A 21,743-nucleotide genomic window follows, 5' to 3' on the forward strand; every position below is an offset into this window, starting at 1 on the left:
GTCATTAGTTGAGTACATTTCGTCTTAGTCCCGTTTTTTCATTGTGCTCCTTGACTTTCATTACTAGAGTTTGCAGATCATCCGCATTCTCAGCACAGCGCAGGTTATTGGTGATCTGGATTGTGATCCGTTGTAATCATAATCAGTGGGTTCTGCACCTGTGCAGGCAGGCTGACTAAGTAGCTCCTCGTGATGCCCCTCCCGCCTGCACATGCTTTGCAAAGTTCATTAAGATTGGCAGTTGGGGTGTCCTCCTTTTAGTTTCTCTTTGACCGCCTTAGCATTCAAACCTTGTTGTGATAGCTCCTCGGTATTACTGCTACAACTATTCTTTAAACTAACCTGGATTGGATAACGGATGTTCCTTGGATAACGATTTGGCTTGCTCATTGGATCTGATTGTGTTTTGACTTGGAAAGGATAAGGAAACGATTTGTCTTGCGATTTGGCAACAGGCTACAAACAGACCTTTGCCTCAGTAATGGAGGTGAAGAAAACTTTCAAGCGCTGTGCTAAATGCTTCCATTGACCGATCTCCATGACACTTGCTTAATGTGCCTTGGAGAGGAGCACAATACGGCTGCATGCAAGATTTGCTGCCCCTTCTCCAAACAAACCAGGCAAAATAGAGCACTACAGCTTAGAGCGGCATTATACGATGAGGCGCTCTGCCCTCTGATGCCACGGCCGACCACTCCATCCATATTGAACGTCCAATCGATATTGATTGCCCAGTCGACGTTGAGTGCTAGGGTGGCATTGGAAGTTAAGTCGCTGTTGACTACGAAGTCGACTGCCCGCGGAACTGCACAACAGCAGTCTAAAACCATGGGCTCTGACTGTTTGAGGTCTGTAGATGATCTTTTTAAGAAGCCGAAGGTGGTGTCAGACAAGGGGCATAGACACGGCGAACCAAGGCACCATCATGAATCAGGAAGTGATTCTGATTAGTATGCTGCGCCACCGAAAAAGAAGCACTGCACCCCTTCTCCTTCAGTAGCAGACATTTGAAGACGACTCTAATGGGTCTGCAACAGCATCGGTATCTTTCCCAGCATCAACGGCAGCGGCGACAACATCGGGTCTGCAACAGCACCGGTATCTTTTTTGGCATCGAATGCAGCAGCTACGACATTGAACATTTCTTCTTCAGTGCTCACCGGCCCCTTCCCAACGTTGACAACAGCTTCGACATTGACATCAATGTCAACGGCTACTACAATGTCAGCGGTCCATTCATTGCAAGCCGCAGCAGCAGCATTGCAGCCATCAAAAAATCTCTATCTCCTGTCTCCAGCAAAGACCCCAGAACAGTCTCCCTCAACCCCAAGAACCCCAGAGATATGGGCGCAGCTGGGGGAACAATCAGAAGATTACTGCCAACGCCAGGGGGCTCAATTACCTTGCAAGATCTACTGGACTCAGCCTCCAATACACCTTCAGGTTCTACCTTCCATGGCTTCTTGAGTACAGGACTTGACATCGAGCAAGATGCAGATCCTCTACAACCTCCCAGGATGCTGTCCATGTCTCCTCTTCAAGTGCAGCTGTCAACGACTATGCCTTCTGCACATGACCCCATTACGCTTGCTACTTCTTGCACAGTGCTTTGAGCATCAGCCCAAGCAGATTACTCCTGCTCATTACTGTGGTTTTCGCCACTCACCACCTAATGACTATGCAGATTACATGCGTTGCAAAGTGCAGCGAGCTTGTTCTGCCCCACAAGGGAATTTGATACAACCGCAGATCCAGATGATACCACAGCTGGTGCAAAGAGATGTAATACCTTAGGCACCACCTGTCCAGTTGAAGTCATTACCAGAAAAACCTGTGGGGAAGAGGCAGAGGAAATCTAGTCCACTGCCACCAGAGGAACTTTCTTCTCCAGATGCCTATTCTGCAGAGGAGGAGGCGTCGGAAATATCAGACCCTGATGTGGGCAGTTGTAGGTCTGATCCACCTTCAGACAGGCCTCCTTGCCTCTCCAGATCTCTGACTGAAGAGTTAAAGGAGTATCATGCCCTTATTAGGGATGGATCTCAGTTCACCTGATACTGAGGATGCCGACCCGGTGTATAATATGATGGCGAAATCCAGAATAGCACACCCAGTGGTTTTGCCTATGATACCAGCTATTAGCAAGTCAGCTAAGACAGCTTGGGAGGCCCTGAAGATCTCTGCCCCCCCCCCAAAGAGATTGGAGAGTTTATATAGAATCTGTGAGGAAGAGAACACTTACCTTTTACGCCATCCAGTGCCCAATTCATTGGTAATTGATTGTACTTCCTCATCTCATGGCGGACGCCAGTACACCAAACCTGGAGAGAAAGAAGGTAGAAAGCTGGATGTGATGGGGCGTAAGGTCTATTCCACATCCAGCTTAGCAATTAGAATTGTGAACTATGCAGCCTGCATTGTCCGCTATAATCACATCCTGTGGGATGTGATTATAGCTTACAAGACTCAACCTCCATGTCCCCAGAAGAATTCCAATGGAAGTTCAATGAAATGTATGAGAGAATGACAGCCATAACGAGGCAGCAGTTGAGTGCCTTCAAACATCTGGCTGAAACAGAGTCCCAGACAATGGTCACAGCGGTCAGCGTGCATCGTCACCCTTGGTTACACTCCACATCCCTCCATCAGGATATGAGGGACCGGATTGAGGGCCTCGTATTTGATAGAAAGGAACTCTTTCATGACGATACTGATTCTACGATGGAATCCTTGAAGAAATCCAAATTCACAGCCCGTACCTTTAAGACAACATTGTCTACATCTGGGAGTACAACAAAGGGCCGCTCTTATTCTAGCCAAAAGCCCTACTGCTACCAAGAAAAGAGGGAGTTCCGAAAACAATACAGACCATATCAACGGTCTAAGGGATACAATCCGAAGCTTAAGGGGAATAATGCCCACCAGAACAAGGACAATTCCAAACAGTCATTTTGACAGGATTGTTCACCCACTGCACAAAACAGCATTAGCCAAGGCCAACAACAGCAGCTTGGAAATGCACAGCATTGCCACTGCAGCCAGAACTCCAAAGATAGGTTCTGTAATTGCCAGGACCCCAAACATCGGTTCTGTAGTTGCCAGAAACAACATCAGACTGGCAAGCCATGCCCAAGCATGGCACAATATAACATCAGATCAGGTATTGTGAATTATACAGATGGGTTATGCGATAGAGTTCAAAGCTCGTCCACTATTCTCAGGCATGAAGTTCACCAGAGCCACGTCAGTGCTTCAGAGAGAGGTGCAAGTATTACTGGAAAAACAGACAATTGTGCCAGTGCAGAGGGTGAACAGGCCTTCGGGATTTTATCCCCGCAACTTCCAAAATCTCAAAATGGGATGGGGGAATCAGGGCAATTATGGATTTAAGGGGACTCAATTGCTATGTGACGGACAGGAAATTCAGAATGACAGCCTTGCAGGCAGTTCTGCCCTTCCTGGCCTAGATGACATGGGGCTGGCGGGGGGGGCGACCTTGGATCTGAAAGATGCCTATTTCATGTGGGCATTCAGGAGGACCACCGCTGGTATCTCAGGTTCATGGTAGGTCAACAGATCTACCAGTATGTGGTCCTGCCTTTTGGTCTCTCGACAGCACCGAGGGTCTTTGCCAAAGTAGTGGCTGTTGTAATTGCTTACCTGAGGACGAAGGGGATAATAGTTTGTCCCTTTCTAGACGACTGGCTCCTGGTCAGCAAAGACAAACATTGACTGGTCGGACAGATATGAACATTGTTTCAATTGCTCCATGACCTAGGAGTCAATATCAATTGGAAAAAATCGAAACTCAACCCAGTGAGGCGTTTGAGCTGCATTGGTGCAGTCCTAGACCTGGAAGAGAAGAGGGCGTACTTACCTCCAGAACACATCCGTCAACTACACCTACTTATTCAGAAATTCATTTGCAATCCCATACAACCTTTGGTACAGATACAACGTCTGCTGAGACTGATGGCCTCCTGTTCCACAGCAGTCCGGTACACACGGATACAGATGCAAGCCTTACGATGTTGGTACCTACACAACTTTCGCTCCAATGTGGTTAGCCATGGTATGCATTTACAAATTCTGCCAAGTGTAGTAAAAATCTTCCATTGGTGGATAGCAGAATGCAATCTGACCCAAGGGGTCCCATTTGCACCATTGACCCCGATACGCTGGGTGACAACAGATGCATAGCTTCTGGGTTGGGGAGCCCATTGCGGGGACCATTGCATACAGGGCAAATGGATGGAGCTTCAAGTGCAGCATCATATCAATTACTTGGAGTTGCTGGCAGTATTCCAGGCATTGAGAGCCTTCAAACCCATACTCAGGGGAGTGGTAGTGCAAGTACAGCTGGACAATACATCAGCTATTGCCTACCTCAACAAGCAGGCGGGCACAGTCTCCATGTCACTATGTCCCTGAAGATTTGGGTGTGGTGTGTGGCACAGGCCATCTATCCAGTGGCAATACACATAAGAGGTGTGGACAATCAACTGGTGGACAGCCCCATTCGAGTCTACTATCACGACCAAAGACACGAATGGGAGATAAAACACTATTACCTACAGAAGGTCTTCAACCTCTGGGGTATCCCATCGGTAGACTTGTTTGTGACGAGCGTCAACAGAAAGTGTGTCAACTACTGTTCTTGTGCAGACATAGGGTGAGGTTCTCTGGGGGATGCATTCCAACATACTTGGAGTCAGTGTGGGTCTCCTATATCTCTTCCCACCACTACCAATTATTGGCCGAGTACTAGCTCAGATATTGAGGAACAGGGCATCCTGTATTCTTCTGATGCCTTGGTGCCCATACCAGCCGTGGTTTGCCCCACTCCTGCAACTATCAGGAGGATGCTTCCACAGATTCCCGCTTGTGCCGGATCTGCTTCACAAAGATCAGGGGGCCGTTCTGCATCCCGATGTCCAGACGCTCCGAATGACAGTGTGGAGAATTGGGTTTTGAAGGACATTCTGTTAAACAACAGATGTTTTTCAACGAGGCAGAATTACAAGAGAAAGTGGGAACGATTCGCAACCTATATGTGTGCCAGGGGAAACGGCCTGTGCGTGCCACAGTTCAGCAGGTCCTACTGTACCTCACTGTGCTGAAGATAAAGGGCCTGGCTAATGTTTCAATCAAAGTGCATTTAGCAGCCATTTCCTCTAGGCACAAGGGTTGGGATGGGACTACGGTTTTCTTCCATCCAGAATGTAAGCACTTTATGAAGGGCCTCAATAATCTGTATCCACCAATTTGGAAACCAGTGGAACAATGGAGTCTGTCTTTGGTGCTTGCAGCTTTAATGGAGCATCCCTTTGAGCCGTTGGCAACAGTTCCACTCTACCTGCTCAGTCTAAAGGCAGCGTTTCTGGTGGCCATCACGTCGGCACGACATATAAGTGGATTGACGGCTCTCCGAATGGATAAGCCTTATACTCAATTCTATCTGCATAAAGTGGTCATGAGGCTAGACCCTCACTTTCGCCCAAAGATTATATCAGGATTTCATTTAAACCAGGAAATAAAATTGCCTACCTTTTTCATTGACCCCCAAACACCCTTGGAGACATCTCTTCATTCTTTGGACGTTCGTAGCGTTCTTCTTTATTACCTGCAAAGGACTCAAGGATACAGAAAGACAAAGAAACTGTTTATGGGTTACAAGGGTAGGTGCAAGAGCCACCCTATCGCCCACCAACGTCTGGCACATTGGTTGGTAGAGTTGATATTCTTGGCGTACCAACGACAAGGCGTGCCGTCCTCCAAAACAGTGTGTGCTCATTCAACCATATGCTGCCTCAGCAGCCCAGCTTTCAGGCATCAAGATGACAGATATCAGCATGGCGGCCATGTGGTCTTCTCAACAACCATTCATTGAGCATTATGCAATAGACTTGTGAATGGCACGAGAAGTAAACTTCTGAGGAATGTTCTAAAGAGGGTGTTGCCATGAGCTTTGAGTCTACTGCAGCTGCCTCCAGGAGAAAAGCTGGATAATCACCCATTGCTTATTATTACAACAGATCACGATCCAGATAAACAGGTTGCTTATCTGTAACTCTTGATCTGATAGTGATCCGTTGTAGTCATAAGATCTGCCCATGCCAATGCCACGGCAGTATATAAAGGTTCAAGTTGGCATGGTGACAATCTCAGATTGTCAGGACAGGCAGTCTGCAAGAAACTGAAAGGAGGACACCCCAACCCCCAAACTTAACTAACTTTGCACAGCACGTGCAGGTTGGAGGGGCGTCATAAGGAGCTACTTAGTCAGCCCGCAAGGTCTCTGCGCAGGTGCAGAACCCACAATGGATCACTTCCAGATCAAGAGTTACAAGTAAGCAACCTGTTTTTTCTTCCTCCAACTTTAAAGCCACACTCATCTTCTTCCAATCCAGCTTCTTGCAGTATATATTCAGCATATAAATTGAATAAATAAGGAGAAAGTATACAGCCTTGTCTTACTCCTTTGCCACCAGTCTGTTTCATCATGTTCCATCTAGACTGTGGCTTCCTGTCCTCTGTATAGGTTTCTCATGAGAACAATGAGGTGTTCTGGGACACCCATTTTCCGAAGGATATTCCACAATTTGACAATCTACTCAATTGAAGGCTTTTCTGTAGTCAATAAAGCACATATTGACTTCTTTTTGGTATTCTTTGGCTTTCTCAATTATCCAGCGTACATCAGCAATGAGGTCTCTTGTTCTTCAGCCTTTTCTGAAACCAGCTTGAACATCCGGCATTTCCCTTTCCATGTAGGGCTCTAATCTGTGTTGGATGATCCTGAGCACTATTTTGCTAGCATATGAAATTAAGGATATTGTGCAATGGTTTGCGCAATATGTTAAGTCTCGTTTCTTTGGTATGGGTATGTAGACTGACCTCTTCCAATCTATTGGCCACTGTGTTATTCTCCAAATTTGCTGGCATAGTTTGGTTAGAGCCTTGACTGATTCTTCTTCTGTTGCCTTCCATATTTCTGTAGCTATTCCATCAATTCCTGTAACCTTCCGACTTGGTAATGACCAGAGTGCTGATTTAATGTCATCTTCTCATAGTAGAGGTTCTTGCAAGTAGGGAATATCTTCTAGAGTATCTTGGATGTTGATATCCCTGCTGTTCAGATTTTCAATATACTCCTTCCATTTCTATTTGATCTTCTCTGAATCAGTCACTATCTGTCCTCTGGCATCCCTTAACATACCAATTCGAGGTTGGAACCTCCCTCTGAGTTCAGAGATCTTTTTGGAAAACCTGCCTTGTTTTTCCATGTCTATTTCCATCCTCAAGGTCTTTACAGATGTCATTGTAGCACTGCTCCTTGTCTCTTCTAACCAGCTTTCTGAAATTCCCTATTAAGTTCCTTCCTGAGGTCTTTATCTTTCTTGACTTTGGCTTCTCTCCTCTTCTTGGCAATTTCCACCATCTGTTCTGACATCCATTTTGCTTTCTTCTGTTTCTTGGTCTTTGGCAATCTCTTTTCACATTCATCCTTAACAACTTCTTTGATTTCATTCCACAGTTCCTCTGGTTCCCTATCAGTGTGGTTCAGAACTTCAAAGCAGTTCCTGATGTTCTCCTTGAAAATGGTGGGTACATTCTCAAGATCATATTGTGTAAGCTGGATAGCTTTGTTTTTCTGCTTTAGCTTGACTTGGAACTTGCACATGAGCAGTTCATTATCTGTTCCACAATCGGCCCCCGGCCACATCTTTGCAGTTATAACTGAGCTCTTCCACCTCCTTGTAACAATGTAATCAGTTTGTTTTCTGTGTACTCCATCTAGTGATGTCCATGTGTATAGGCGCCACTTTGGTCACTTGAAGAATTTGTTAGCAATGCAGAGATCATTGGCTTGGCAAAAACTAAGAAGTCGTTCTCCTGCTCCATTTCTGTTTCCTAGGCCATATAGGCTGACTGTGTTTTCCTCCTTACCTTTTCCAACTTTGGCATTCCAGTCTCCATCCACCAGCATCACATCTTGCTTGCACGTTCTGTCAATTTCAGACTGGACTTGATCATGATAGGACACTTTATTTGCCATTTTTGCTTTCCCCCGCTACATTTTTTGCCCCTTTTACCAGATTCCAGCAACTTAACTTCCCCAGTCCCATTTACTTCAATGCCCCTTTATCTGCGGTACCATTATCCATGATTCCCCAGTGAAACGGAACCCCCGTGGATAATGGGGTCCACATGTATGTGTTCAAGTTGGCCCCTGATATCCTTAACCTCTGTATGTGCATATTTAAAGACTCAGTCAGAAGACTGAAATGAAAGCTGCACTTTACTTCTTAGGGGCTTAAGAAATATTTATTAAATGAAAATTCAGGTGTGCCATTTACACATGATATATTATTAAATTAATTTTAATTTTTCTGACAATTTTTACTTTTTGTTAAGATCTCCAATTTATTTCCTCGAGATGAAATGGATGAAATTACTCAAGGATTGATATCTGTAATGAAAAGAGAGCTACCACGAGTTCCTCCTACTTTTGATAATCTTTATGAATATTTCATAACACGGTCAAGGAAAAATCTTCATGTTGTTCTCTGCTTTTCTCCAGTGAGTATCCTTTAAAACCATCCCTATTTTACTTATACAGATTTTCTTAAGAGATGTTCCCACATTCAGGTTTGTTTTATAAGGAATTCTGAAGATCTAAAAGTGACAAATAATGGCTGACCTCAAGACTAATGTTGCATATGCTGAATAACATTTTGTACACACAACGGGGAAGGGGTGATTTTCAAAGATCCCACTTTCTCTCTAAAGCCCTCTGTGCCTCATGAAAATATGTCCCTGAGATCTGCAGGACTCAGGAATGAGGCACAGAGGACTGCCAAAGGAGGGAGGAATGGTGAAATTCACCCTGCACATGGAAACATTATTCAACATACAAAACATTTAATCTGTATATCAGCCAATATTACTGTGCGCAATATAAATGCAAGTATCTAGTATCCTTTTAGTTTGACTCTTCAGAACATCTTATGGGAATGGTTCTAAGAACATTTCTTAGACATTCTTCATTCCATTTGAACATGTGAGCTACAAAAATTGGGATGTACAGTCCAATCCTATGCATATTTACTTGGAACTAAGTATCACTGAGTTCAATGGGACTTGCTCCCTTTTAAGTGCACAAAGCATTGCAGCACTAATTCTTAAATATATTCATAAATCCAAAAAATCCCATTTAATTTTTTGGCATAAAGCAGCACTCAGCATAAAATTAACTGTGTATGATCTTGTCCTGTTGGTAGCAAAAATTGTTTACAAGAAAATAATGTAGAATCATCTTATCTTACTCTGTGTAACCAACAGATTTGTAATAGATATATTCTCCCAGAGGATTTATTTAAGCTGAAAGGTGTAAGTATGATATGGGGTGAAATGCAATTTTAGTTGCATTGTAGCCTATATGTGAGGAAAATTTCAACTGAACTATCATCAATATGTTTGGCCAGATATAGTGTCCCTTATCATGCATTCATTTCTTCTTCTTCTTCATCTTGTTAGGTTGGTGAGAAGTTTCGTGCACGCTCTTTGAAATTTCCTGGTCTTATATCAGGCTGCACCATGGATTGGTTCACTCAGTGGCCCAAGGAAGCCCTTGTTGCTGTGTCACATTATTTCCTGTCAGAATTTAATATTGTTTGTTCTGCTGAAGTTAAAGCTCAAGTGGTAGAAACTATGGGCATCTTCCATGACCTAGTTTCAGAAAGCTGTGAGAATTATTTCCAAAGGTAGCATTCAGAAAATGTATAGTAATTCTGTAATTACTTGGTTAGAAGATAATATTAATGACTCAAGTATAAAAAGTTTTTCAAGCTGAACTATTAAACTGGTTGATGAATAAATACAAAAGGGATCATGAATAACTATTGTAGCAAAGATTCTGTGTGTGTGTGTGTGTGTGTGTGTGTGTGTGTGTGTGTGAGAGAGAGAGAGTATACTCTCACACACATAGAATATCCAGTTTAAATAGCTCTTTGCATCTTTTTCTCATTCCCAATTACATTGAATTTCAATTCCCTTTAATATCTAATATTTAGAGTGAATAGCCTTTTGTTGATCAGTTTAGATGTAACAGGATATATAAAATTAGTTTGATTTCAAGGGAATGCCTGTTTATCACTGTTTCAAAGATTTCAATTTGTATGTATAAATGTTTACAACTATATCTTGTTAAAATGTATCTACATTAGAGTTAAAGTTAACTCTAAGTTAAACCAAGATATTCATGGAGATAATTGTACTAGTGAAGTTAGACATACTTTTAGGATTGTGTCAAACAATAGCATCATTATTCAAATCTCAACAATGCTCACTGTTGTGCATTGCAGATACCGACGAAGAGCTCATGTCACTCCCAAGTCTTATCTCTCTTTTATTAATGGTTATAAAGATGTTTATGCCGATAAGCTAGCTAGCATTAACGAACAAGCTGAGCGTATGAATATAGGTAAGAGTAACCATAAAGGTAAAGTTGTGCTATCAAGATAAAGTTATTTATTTGAGCCCAGGGCATGTTCTGAGGGTGCATGATACAGCCACCTTGCTGAAGATAAGCAGACACAGGTCTGGTCATTGACTAGATGTGTGACTCGTATGCTTTTCTGAGCTTCATGATGCAAGACAGGTGAGATATAAATATAATAGATGCATAGATACTGTAGGACCTGTTGCCTTTAATGAACCCTCATAATGTCAACTAATTTAGACATGTTGCTTTTCTTGGACATCACAATGTCAAATACATCAACCTAGAATTGGATATACATCCCTATTATAGAATATTGGTCACATGATGGTACTACTGTGAACTTGCCAAATCTATCTGTCTTTATAAGTAGATCAGTTTATCCAGTCTGCAGAACTAATTCAATTAAATTCAGCACAATTAAAGTCAGTCTGTTTGGTTGTTAGAACTAATACAATAAATATTAATATTTCTGAGTTGTTCAGCTTTTGCATATTTTACACATATACCAGGTGTCTGATTTTATGACACTTAGCTCGGCCCTCTATACATGGGATTTCTCAAAGGCCTTTCAGATGACTTCCAACATGTGTTTTAATTGTCTGTTTTATTCTATTGTTACTTTATTGTGAACCACCTAGGAGAACAATTTGTTATGGGGCGGCGAACAAATAAAGTTGCTTTTATATTGTGTACAAAGGCTTAATTTTTCATGAGGCTTTAAACAAATCCAGATTTTTTGTCCTATGAGGAAAGCAGACAAATAGTACTTCTATCCAAACAAGATGGAGGCACTCATGATAAGGGGTCATACTTCAAGGTACATGATAGAGCTGGATGGAGTTGCACTCCCCCGCAAAGGAACAGGTCCATAGCTTGAGAGAGCTTCTGGACCCAGGCCTCACTCTGGTTTCTCAGGTTGAGGCTATGGCCAGGAGTGCTTTCTATCAACTTCGGTTATACGACAGCTGTGTTTGTTCTTTGAAGTTAATGATCTCGGAATAGTGGTGCATTCTCTGGTAATCTCTAGGCTTGGCTATTGTAATTCGAGAGAGGTCTGTCTCTGGATGCTGCCAGCTTGTCTGGTGGTGACTTTGTATTTGCTCATGGGCTGTGGAATGCACTCCCAGTAGAGAGTACATTTGTTGCTTAACATCTTTATCAGCCTTTAAAAGAGCCTCTAAGATGTATTTTTTGGTCTGGCTTTTAGTAATTTTTGAATGTTTTAAATTGTTTTAAATCTTTGTTTTAACAGTTTGTTCTATTTTTACTTTATTGTATTTATTGTTGTGAACTGGCTAGAGCTGTGGAGTCAGGCAGTGCTACGTGAGAGGGTGCTGCTACGGGAGGGTGCCGCTGGCACACACAGATAGCTGTGGGGAACACTGCAAGTAGGACAATGGCAGCAAATGAAGGAGGAGCAGGGATAGACCTGGTCTCCTCCACATTAAAGGGGCTGGGTAAGCTCTTGGTTTTAAAGGGATTGTGTCACAATTCAGCTTCCAAATTGGATTCCAGCACATCCCTACTTAATAATATAGGGCTGAGTTGCTCTTCCGTTTGAGACATCTGGATCTTGCAGATTTAAACAAAACCCTTTTTACTACCTACTGATCCACGTAGGGGATCTGTGGCCCAGTTGCTCACAGGATCAAAACCAAAAAAGCTGTGAAACACCACAGAAATCACATACTAAAAAGACAGCTGCAAGGATTGGTAGTTTCTAACAAGTTTCAATAGTACCTTTATCAAGGGAAAATATTTCTATTACTTCATGCAAACCACTGAACAAAAAGCTACATAATATTAAAAACTATTAATTCTTTTAAATGTCTTTTTTGTAAGTGGGTGAAAATGACACCACCATTCTGGTATGGATATGCCCACAGGTCTATAAACACAGGATCTGTAGCGTGATTCATAAGACATTCATAATCCTGGGTTTTGCACCTGTGCAGGACCTTGCATGTGGACTACTCCAGCTCTCTGCAGTGCTCTCACACTGCCCCTTGTGATCAGTGCATCCATTTATTTTGGCGGTTGGAGCGCCTTTGCTTTAGTTCCTTCTGACTGCCAAAGCTTTCACCTTGTCGGATCTGCTCTTCGGTTTTGGATTTGGTTCTGTAAAAAAGAAATTGGCTAGTGATTGGTGAGATCTTTTTGGTTCTAATTTGACTGGCTTTCACTATTCTTGGGTTATTGGATGTCTATCAAGTTTGCATTGGACTTGGATTGTTTTGCAGCTTGATGTGGCTTGGCTTTCAATTCTGCTATTCTCGATGGATGTTAAAAGACACTTTTAAGAAATGTAAGAAGTGTGGAGGAAAATTACCATCAACAGATCACCACAACTCCTGCCTCCTATGTTTGGGCGAATATACAAGGAGCTGCAAAATTTGCACATCTTTTTCTCACCAGACGCTTATAAATCAATCCCTCCATCTTCGGGTGGCACTCTGTGAACAGCTGCTTCACCCTTCAGCATCGATGCCATGGTCTCCACAACCATCTATGTCAATGTTGACTTGGGTATCGAAAACAGGTGTTGCTGTGACTGCACAACCCCAGCCATTGACACTGTGTGGGAAATCGACTTCAGGAGAACATGTTTTTAAGTGCCCAGCTGATATATCAAGGACTTCCACCTCTATGACACAGCATAAGTAACATAAGAAGCATAAAGCCTTTGATGAGGAGATTACTGCCTCCTCACCATCAAAGCAGCATAGACTGCAAGAATCTAAGGAAGCTTCTACATTGAGAAAGGATTTTGAACACCTTCCCCCTTGGGGCTTCAAGTAGCAAGTAGGGATGTGCACAGAACTGGCGGGGGCCAGCTCGGGGGGGGGGCCTGCTTTAACAGCGGGGGAGGATGCATTCCCCCCTGCCACATTTTCCCCGGCAGCACTCGGTTCCTTAAACATCCCCTGGGTCGGCAGCATACCTCCGTACTGCCCCCTTCGCTATGTTTACTGGAAGTACCCGGATGTAGCGGATGTGCCTGCGTGTGACATGCACAAGCTGTTTAAGGAACTGAGTGCCGGTGGGAGAAATGTGGCAGGGGGGAGTGTATCCTCCCCCGCCCTTAAAGCTGCACCCTCAAACTGGTGGAACTGGCCACTGTTCAAACCGATTCCATGCACATCCCTAGTAGCAAGTCCACTGGCTTCCTCCCCGTAGACATCAACGCACATTGACATTGACTTCATGACCTAATGACTCAGCAAAAATCTAACCTATTAGAGTCCATACTAATAGCAGTGCTGACATTGAAGGGGGAGAGTCCTCAACCTCGGGGGGAGCCATTGCCATCAAGGTCCGTAGGGAAGAAACCTTAAGGAGAACCATTCCCTTCTATGTCAACTCTTGAAGAAGATGATCCTCTGAAAAACATGGAACAAAACACAGGTAGTGAGTTGGATCAAGCAACCACACATTTTTTGCTGTCTCTGCAAGATAGTGGATTCTCTGGCCATTCATCATTTAGCACCAAAGGCGATGAATGAACATTGTTGTTCGTCTTGGTTCATTCATCATCTTTGGTGCAAAATGATGAATGACCAGAGAATCCATTATCATTTTGCACCAAAGAATCCACTCAGAATACCTCAAAAATCAAAAACAACAAAACCCAGTACCCCTTGGGCTTGTGGTTTGGGGGGTGGTTGGCACCCCATCTGCACTGCACCACAACCCACTCTGGTCCACCCTGGTGCCCTCCATGTGGAATTATTGGGCTGCTGAAATCCCTATTATTCCCTATGGGGGAAAGCTTAAAGATGCACAAATATCAAAAAATTGTTAAAAATCACCCCATTGGCCAATTTCTTTGAAATTTGGGTGGTAGCTTCCACCTGTTGGGCACTAGCACCCAACCCCCTATGACCATAAAATGGAGGCCTGAATTTCTGGATTTTTTACTACCAGAAGAATCCCAACTAAAATTTAAGAATACCTTTGCAAAGTCCACTGACATCACTTGTCAACATTTTAGCACAGCAAAGCACCTGGCAGAGACGGAATCTCAGTGATTGGCAACTGCTGTTTCACTGAGAAGACATGCTTGGCTATGTTCTGTGAACCTACAGATGGATATGAAGGAGAAGACTGAGGGTCTTCCATTTGATGGAAAGGGCTTGTTCAGTGAAGAGACAACTGATACTATGGAGAAGTTAAAAAAATAAAGATGCACTGTGAAAACGTTTATGTCTTCTCGTGCACAATCTTATTCATCTTACCACAACAGGCCCTTCAAGCTCCAGCAACCATCTTTTTAACATCAGTGACAATCTTTTACGCCATCCAACAGCAGAGATTATGGGAAACCCTATCACCCATATCAACATAAGAGCTATGGGTTTAAGGGCAAACAGTAGGACTCCCATAACAAACAACAGAAGCCAAACGAGCAGCATCTTTGATGCCTTGAACATCCCACTGGATTCTATAAAAATCTCCCCTATGGACATGCATGGCAAAACATAACATCAGATGCCTGGGTGTTGTGCATCATCACTACTGGCTCTGCGATAGAATTCAAGACTTTACCTGTTTATGTAGGAGTAAAATCTGAAGACGCCTACTTCCACATAGGCATACAAAACAATCACAGAAAATGCTTGAGGTTTACAGTGGGAAGTGCAGTGTATCAATACCATGTGCTTCCATTTGGCTTATTGACTGCATCAAGAGTTTTTACAAAATGCATGAGCGCAATTCTGGCGCATCTGAGAATGGAAGGAATTACTGTATTTCCGTACCTCGTCGATTGGCTCCTGACTGCAGACAAGGAATGCGAGTTATGTTGTCAGATACCGTATCTCTTCATCTCCTAGATGATCCAGGCAAACTGGAAGAAGTTACATCTAGATCCTGTGAAAAGAACACAATACATTGGGTCAATCCTGGATGCACAGACAAAAAGAGCATACTTACCAAATGAAACATTTCTGATTATAAAGACCTTGATTCAGACCTTTTGGGAAAGGCCAATGCAATGGGCACATCAAATTCAGAGACTACTGGTACTTATGGCTTTGTGCAATGCTACAGTAGGAAAGGAAAGATTGTGCCGTTGAGTTGATATCGATTCCTGGCGATGACAGAGCCATGTGGTTTTCTTGGAAGAATACAAGAGTGGTTTACCATTGCCTTTCTCCCACACAGTATGAAATGATGCCTTTACCATTGTCACTGAAGTGAGCATCTGCTTCCAGCACCTTCCTATATCGCTGCTGCCCGATATAGGTGAATACAAATATATATTTACTAGGCACATTCTGGGAAGCACACCAGCAGAGATTCGAACTAACAGCCTCTTGCTCCCTAGGCAGCTGCTTCCCCTCTGTGCCACCATAGTTGATAATGCTACAGTACAGTATGCCCATTTAAGAATGCGCTCCCTGCAACTGTGGTTCCTTTCTGTATTCATGCCCAGTGTCCACAGCCAGCAGATGAACCTACATATCTCTGCTTCAGCAGGAAACTCCCTATGGTTGTGGACTCTGGACATAAATTTGTTGAAAGGTGGCCAATTCAAGGTTCCACTTCCTACTGACAGAGTCACAACCGATACATCCCTCACAGGGTGGGGAGCACACTGTGCAGGGTGCAAACTCAAGGAGTCTGGGGAAGACAGCAGAAGAGTTTCATATAAATTTCCTAGAACTGCTGGCAGTGTTTCTGGCATTAAAATCCTTTCTACCATTACTATAAAGGAAGATGGTACAAGTAGAACTAGACAATACAACCATCATTGCATATTTGAATAGAAAGGGGGGTACAGTCTCCCAATCCCTCCTCACCTTCAGTGTGCAGATGTGGAATTGGTGCATAGTCCATCAAATTTCCCCATTGCTCTGCACATTAAAAAGGCAGAAAATGTTCTAGCGGACAATTTAAGCAGAGCAGCAATGGGCTTACAGCATCACGAATGGGAGATCCATCAAAAGTATTTGTCAAAAATCTTCAAGTACTGGGGAGCACCAATGTTGGATCTGTTTGCCACAGAACACAACAAAACATACCCAAAGTACTGCTCAAGGACAGGTCTGGGGAGGTATTTGAAAGAGGATGCATTTCAACAGAACTGGAAGAGTGAACTGCTTTACATATATCCTCTATATCCTCTGCTGGGCAGAGTAGTGGCCAAGATTCTGCAAGAGAATGTATCTGACCCCATGGTGGCCACACCAGGCATGGTTTCCACTACTTCTTCAGCACTCAGCATGCAGATATTGGCAACTACCACAATGCCCAGACTTGCTGTCCCAGTATGGGGGTAAAATCCTGCATCCCATTCTACAAACTATGAAGCTGACAGCATGGAGAGTCAGCTTCTAGTTAGAATACTTTTAAATGAAAGATAAGTGTCCATTCAGAGAAATTATGCCTGCAAGCAGAAGAAGTTTGTGTCTTATGCAGGTGGTCAGGGTTTTACTCCTGATGGTGCAATAATTAGACAATTTATATTATATTTGACCAGCTTAAAAAGCAATGGTTTAGCAAATGAAGATTCATTTAGCAACAATTTCTTCAGAACATAAGGGATAGGATGGCAGAACTGTGTTTTTTCACCCTGATGGCAAAAGATTCCCGAAGGGCTTAAATAATCTGTATCCTCCTGTTAGCAATGGAGCCTTTCATCAGTTCTGTCAACTCTGACAGAGAGGACATTCAAACCAATGGCAGCCAGTACTTTAAAATTAGTCACATTAAAGACTGTCTTTCTAGTTGCTATAAATACTGCAAGGAGAGTTAGTGAGTTGCAATTGATCTTTGTTCAGCTGTGGAGGCAAAGTTTGGGAGAGGAGTCTTAAAGAGGGTTTTGCAATAGCTTACTGCTCTCTCCACCTGGGTAAGCTCACTAAGTACTCAGGATTATGAATGCCCTATAGATCACACTACAGTTAAACAAGTTGCTCACCTGTAACTTATCTGTAAGAAGTGATCTGTAGACATTCATAAGACCCTCCCATCCTCCCTGTAGAAGTAAGTGCAAAGAAAGAAATTTACCCGTAAATCCCAGAAAATTGCTCTGGAGGATTGTCATGCTAAGGCAGTCATCCAGGATCCAAAGCAAAGGCACTCCAACCACCAAAAAAACCAAAGCACAAGGGCCAGTGCGAGAGTGCCACGAGGAGCTGGAGTATTCCACCCACAAGATCCTGCGCAGGCACAGAACCCAGGATTATGAATGTCTACGGATCACTTACCGATCATAAGTTACAGGTGAGCAACCTGTTGTTTTTTTACTTCCAATCTGGCAACAATTTCAATTGTCAGATGCAATAGCCATCTAAGCCCTATGAAATAAAAATTGTAGAGGTTTGGGTCATAGTAAACTCACCTGTATGTATGCCAAAGACCTATTAGAATCAATGAGGCATAAGCATGTATACCTATTGGAATTAATGGGGCGCGAGCATGTGTAATGTGCTTTGGATTGTGGCTATAAAGTTCTATTAACTAAGCACTACTCTTGCAGCAAGTATCACTGCAACTCTTGGAAATTAGGTGGATTTCCCTTGCTGATTTGTGCCCAAACCATTGGAAGTTAAAATCAATGAAAAAACAGGTTTTTTCTGTCCACAATATTGTCATAATATAAAATAGCCGTATAGTTTACTTGTCATTCCATTGAATTTTAATCACAATTATAGGTCTTGCTAAACTGATGGAGGCTAGTGAATCTGTTGCTCAACTCTCTCAGGACTTGGCAGTGAAGGAGAAGGAATTGGCTTTGGCTTCTGTCAAAGCAGACAAAGTAAGTACCATGATAGTAAAATTTGTTCCAAATTTGTTCCAGATTTGTTGAGCACAGCTCATAGTGCTGCAAGACTGTTACATTTCCCCAACCCTACATATACCGTGGTTTGTACTAGAGGTGTGCAATTCGGGTTTTCGGGTGATTCGGCTGAAAAAATTCAGAAGTTTTTTCTGAGGTGTGAATTCTCATTCTATCATAGCTAATGAGATTTTTTTTTCAATTAGACAACTCTCATGACCCCACTTTCACTTTTTCACACTCTCTATTACTATGAATAATATGAGGAAGTAATCAATTTAGCACACTTCACCTTATGAAGACAAACCTCATAAAAATAAATTCACCAAAATTCACCCCTCTGCCCAATCACTCTTAAATTGGGGATGGGTGGTAGCCTCCACCCATTAGGCACTATCTACCACCCCACCCCACTCTTTTGGGGCAGATCCACTTTCTGCCCCCAAACTGCCCCAAAGTCACTAAAAATTCAAAAATTCTCAAAAAATCACCCCTTTGTCCAAACCCCCTGAAATTGGGGTGATAGCCTCCACCCATTAGGCGCTACCACCCCACCCCACTATTCTGCCCCAGGCCCCACTTTCTGCCCCAATCTGCCCCAAAGACATGAAAATTTCAGAAATTTCCCAAAAATCAGCCCTTTGCCCAATCCCCCTGAAATTGGGGTGGTAGCCTGCACCCATTAGGCACTACCACCCCACCCCACTCCTTTTGCCCAGATCCCATGCTATGCCCCCGAACTGCCCCAAAGTCACGAAAACTTCAAAAAATCACCAAAAATCAACCATGAACCGAATCACCCGAATTTTTCGGGTCCGAAATTCAGGTGATTCGGCTCATGCCCGAAAAATATCGGGGGACATCGGGGGTGATTCGGTTCAGCCCCGAATCACCCGAAATTGTTCGTTTCGGGCACAGATCGTTATGTGCCCGAAATTTTTTGCACATCCCTAGTTTGTACTGTATCTTGGAAAATAATTAATCTGGATAGTGATCTCATGGCAGTCATAAACAATGGGTTCTGCGCCTGCGCAGACCAACTTCAGGTAAAACTCGTTAGCTCCTCGAGACACCTCCAACTGCCTCCTGCCAGTGCCCTGCAGTATTGTATACCGGCGGTTAGGCGCCCCTCTTTCAGTTTCTTTCTGACCGCCTTAGCGATCACATCTTTGGATTACTAAAGCTTCTTGGAAATAAGCAATTAAACTAAAAAACCAGTTTCAATGGCTTGAAAACAGAATAGAGCACCTATTCTAAGGATTACCCATAGATTTTGGGAAGTATTAGAGAATTACATGGTACATTGACTACGGAACACTAAACCATGTACGAAAACGTTTGACGGTTTTAACTTTGTTTACGGAGGGATTTATTGGCTTGACCCAGGACTGGAATTGATTACTCTGTTGGACAAATCCCCTATTGTGCCTCCCATGAGTGCAAAAGCTCCTAGGGAGAAGACCACCTTTAAAAGGTGTGAAAATTGCAAGGGGAAATTCCCCTCAACTGATGGCCACCAACTCTGTTTGCTGTGCTTGGAGGAGGGCCATAGCACTGTGGCCTGCTCAATCTGCTCTTCGTTCTCTAAGCAGACTTTTAAAAACCAAGCGGCCTGACTTAAAGTGGCATTAATGGAGAACTCACTTCGCCCTGGAAAAACTATGCCCCAATTGCCTGCGGCTTTGAGTTCAACCTCAAAATCGGCGCCAAGGACTGCAACACATACACAGTCCAAATCCTCAGTGTCTGGCGCAGCAGCCTCGGCCCTGAGAGATGAAACACCCTTCAAGAGACCAACTGCCATACATGCCAGCCCAAAGAGAAAGGGCAAGCCGTTAGTAGGCGCACCACAGCCGAAGAAACAAAGAGACAAAACGCACAAGATGACATCTGAAACAATCCCCTCTCCAAGAGGGTTGCAGAAGATGAGAAGTCCATTGGCATCGGCATCAGACTGACATCGGCTGGAATCACTGAGCGGCATCACTGTTGCTGGCACCAACCCCACAGCAGTCTCCTTCAACGTCGAGGCATCCACGTTCGATGTCTACATCCTTGATATCTAAGCCAAGTGAGCAGACGCCAGAATCACGACACCGAGCAGCATCTCTCTCACCGGCAATAACACCTCAACAGTCTCCATCGATGCCGAAACTCCCATGTTCAAATACAACATCCTCGACATCGAGGCCAAGTGAGCAGACACCTGTCACCTTCGACATCGCACACAATGTCGAGTCCAAGGTGGAGACTGGGTTAGACCCCACATTGGTGACAGACACCATTAAGCTGATGGAGTCTGGAGAGAGCACTCCATCAACCACTACGTTCAAAGGGTTCCTTAGTCATGGACTGGATGTCGAGGCGGAGGAGGAATAATTGAATCAGCATCTTTCAGCACCGAGGACACCTTTGGTATTGTATACAAGCCCATATGAGACCATCCCAGTTTGGGGGTTACTACCGCATGGGGTTGGGGGGATACCTCCATAACCCTATCACCAGAAGAATATTCTTTATTTAAACAATGGCAAATGCAAAGAACACACTTAACACAGACTGCAACACAACTAACACTGAACAGGCAAGATTACCAGGACACATCTGTGCAGACAGTCATGCTACAAGAACCAAGATCCAAAATAAGAACTGTTTCCATTCAAACGAACTTCCCTCCCCTACTGATAGTGGCTACACAAGCTACACTGATGCCACAGGGCACAGCTACACAAACAATCCAATCAAGAGACACCAAAAGGAGGGACAATAGGAATCCACCTGGATCTTCAGCAGACAGTGCCGCGAACACACATAGGGTTTCAAGCCACCAAACCGATGTACAGGTGGACTCTTTGGATGAAGCGGAAAGCTGTGCTTCAGACTTCTCAACAGAAGAGTCTGAGGAACATATCCCTGAACCTAGCCAGAATATATGGACAACTCTGTCTGTGTCACCAACAGAGGAGATGAAATCCTATCACCAGCAGATAGCGGAGATGGCTGAGGTACTTGGCTTGGACATTAAACAAAAAACAATGGATCTGGATGACCCGATGTACAATTTCATGAAAAGGATGACTGGACTATAGCCAGTATACTTACCGATGCTACCTGTCATTACCAAGGCTGCAAAGTCAGCTTGGGAAGTTGTCCAGACGTCCACACCAACATCGAAAAGACTGGAATCACTGTATAGGGTACAGGAAGAGGACAATGAGTATCTTATGAACCATCCTGTGGCTAACGCACTGGTAATAGATTGTGCATCATCTTCCAGAGGAGGAAGGCGCCACACAACTCCAACAGATAAGGAGGGACGAAAGCTAGATGTTCTTGGCAGGAGGACTTACTTAACAGCATGCCTTACTATTAAGATTGCCAATTACATCACTTGTTTATCAAAGTATACATACTTCTTTTAGGAGAGTTTGTTCAAAGAGCATGCTCACCTGA

General features: G+C 43.6%; 1 protein-coding gene and 1 long non-coding RNA gene across 3 annotated transcripts in view; one reads left to right on the top strand and one right to left on the bottom strand.

The window, feature by feature from the left end:
• The window catches only part of DNAH8 (dynein axonemal heavy chain 8), a 390,116-nt gene that overhangs the window by 281,308 nt on the left and 87,065 nt on the right, over nucleotides 1-21,743 (top strand). For both annotated transcript variants that reach the window (XM_053305243.1, XM_053305251.1), the window contains 4 exons: nucleotides 8,419-8,583; nucleotides 9,541-9,767; nucleotides 10,368-10,486; nucleotides 18,166-18,269. In XM_053305243.1, coding sequence (XP_053161218.1) covers nucleotides 8,419-8,583; nucleotides 9,541-9,767; nucleotides 10,368-10,486; nucleotides 18,166-18,269 — 615 coding nt within the window. The remainder of the gene's footprint in view (nucleotides 1-8,418; nucleotides 8,584-9,540; nucleotides 9,768-10,367; nucleotides 10,487-18,165; nucleotides 18,270-21,743) is intronic.
• Nucleotides 10,400-21,480, bottom strand: LOC128349269 (uncharacterized). The gene is made up of 4 exons (XR_008318685.1): nucleotides 21,393-21,480; nucleotides 15,265-15,376; nucleotides 13,741-13,887; nucleotides 10,400-12,625 (listed from the first exon to the last, which is right to left on the bottom strand). It is a non-coding gene; the product is annotated as an uncharacterized LOC128349269 (long non-coding RNA).

Source organism: Hemicordylus capensis, chromosome 1, assembly GCF_027244095.1.
Source record: "Hemicordylus capensis ecotype Gifberg chromosome 1, rHemCap1.1.pri, whole genome shotgun sequence".
Taxonomy (NCBI): Eukaryota; Metazoa; Chordata; class Lepidosauria; order Squamata; family Cordylidae; genus Hemicordylus; species Hemicordylus capensis.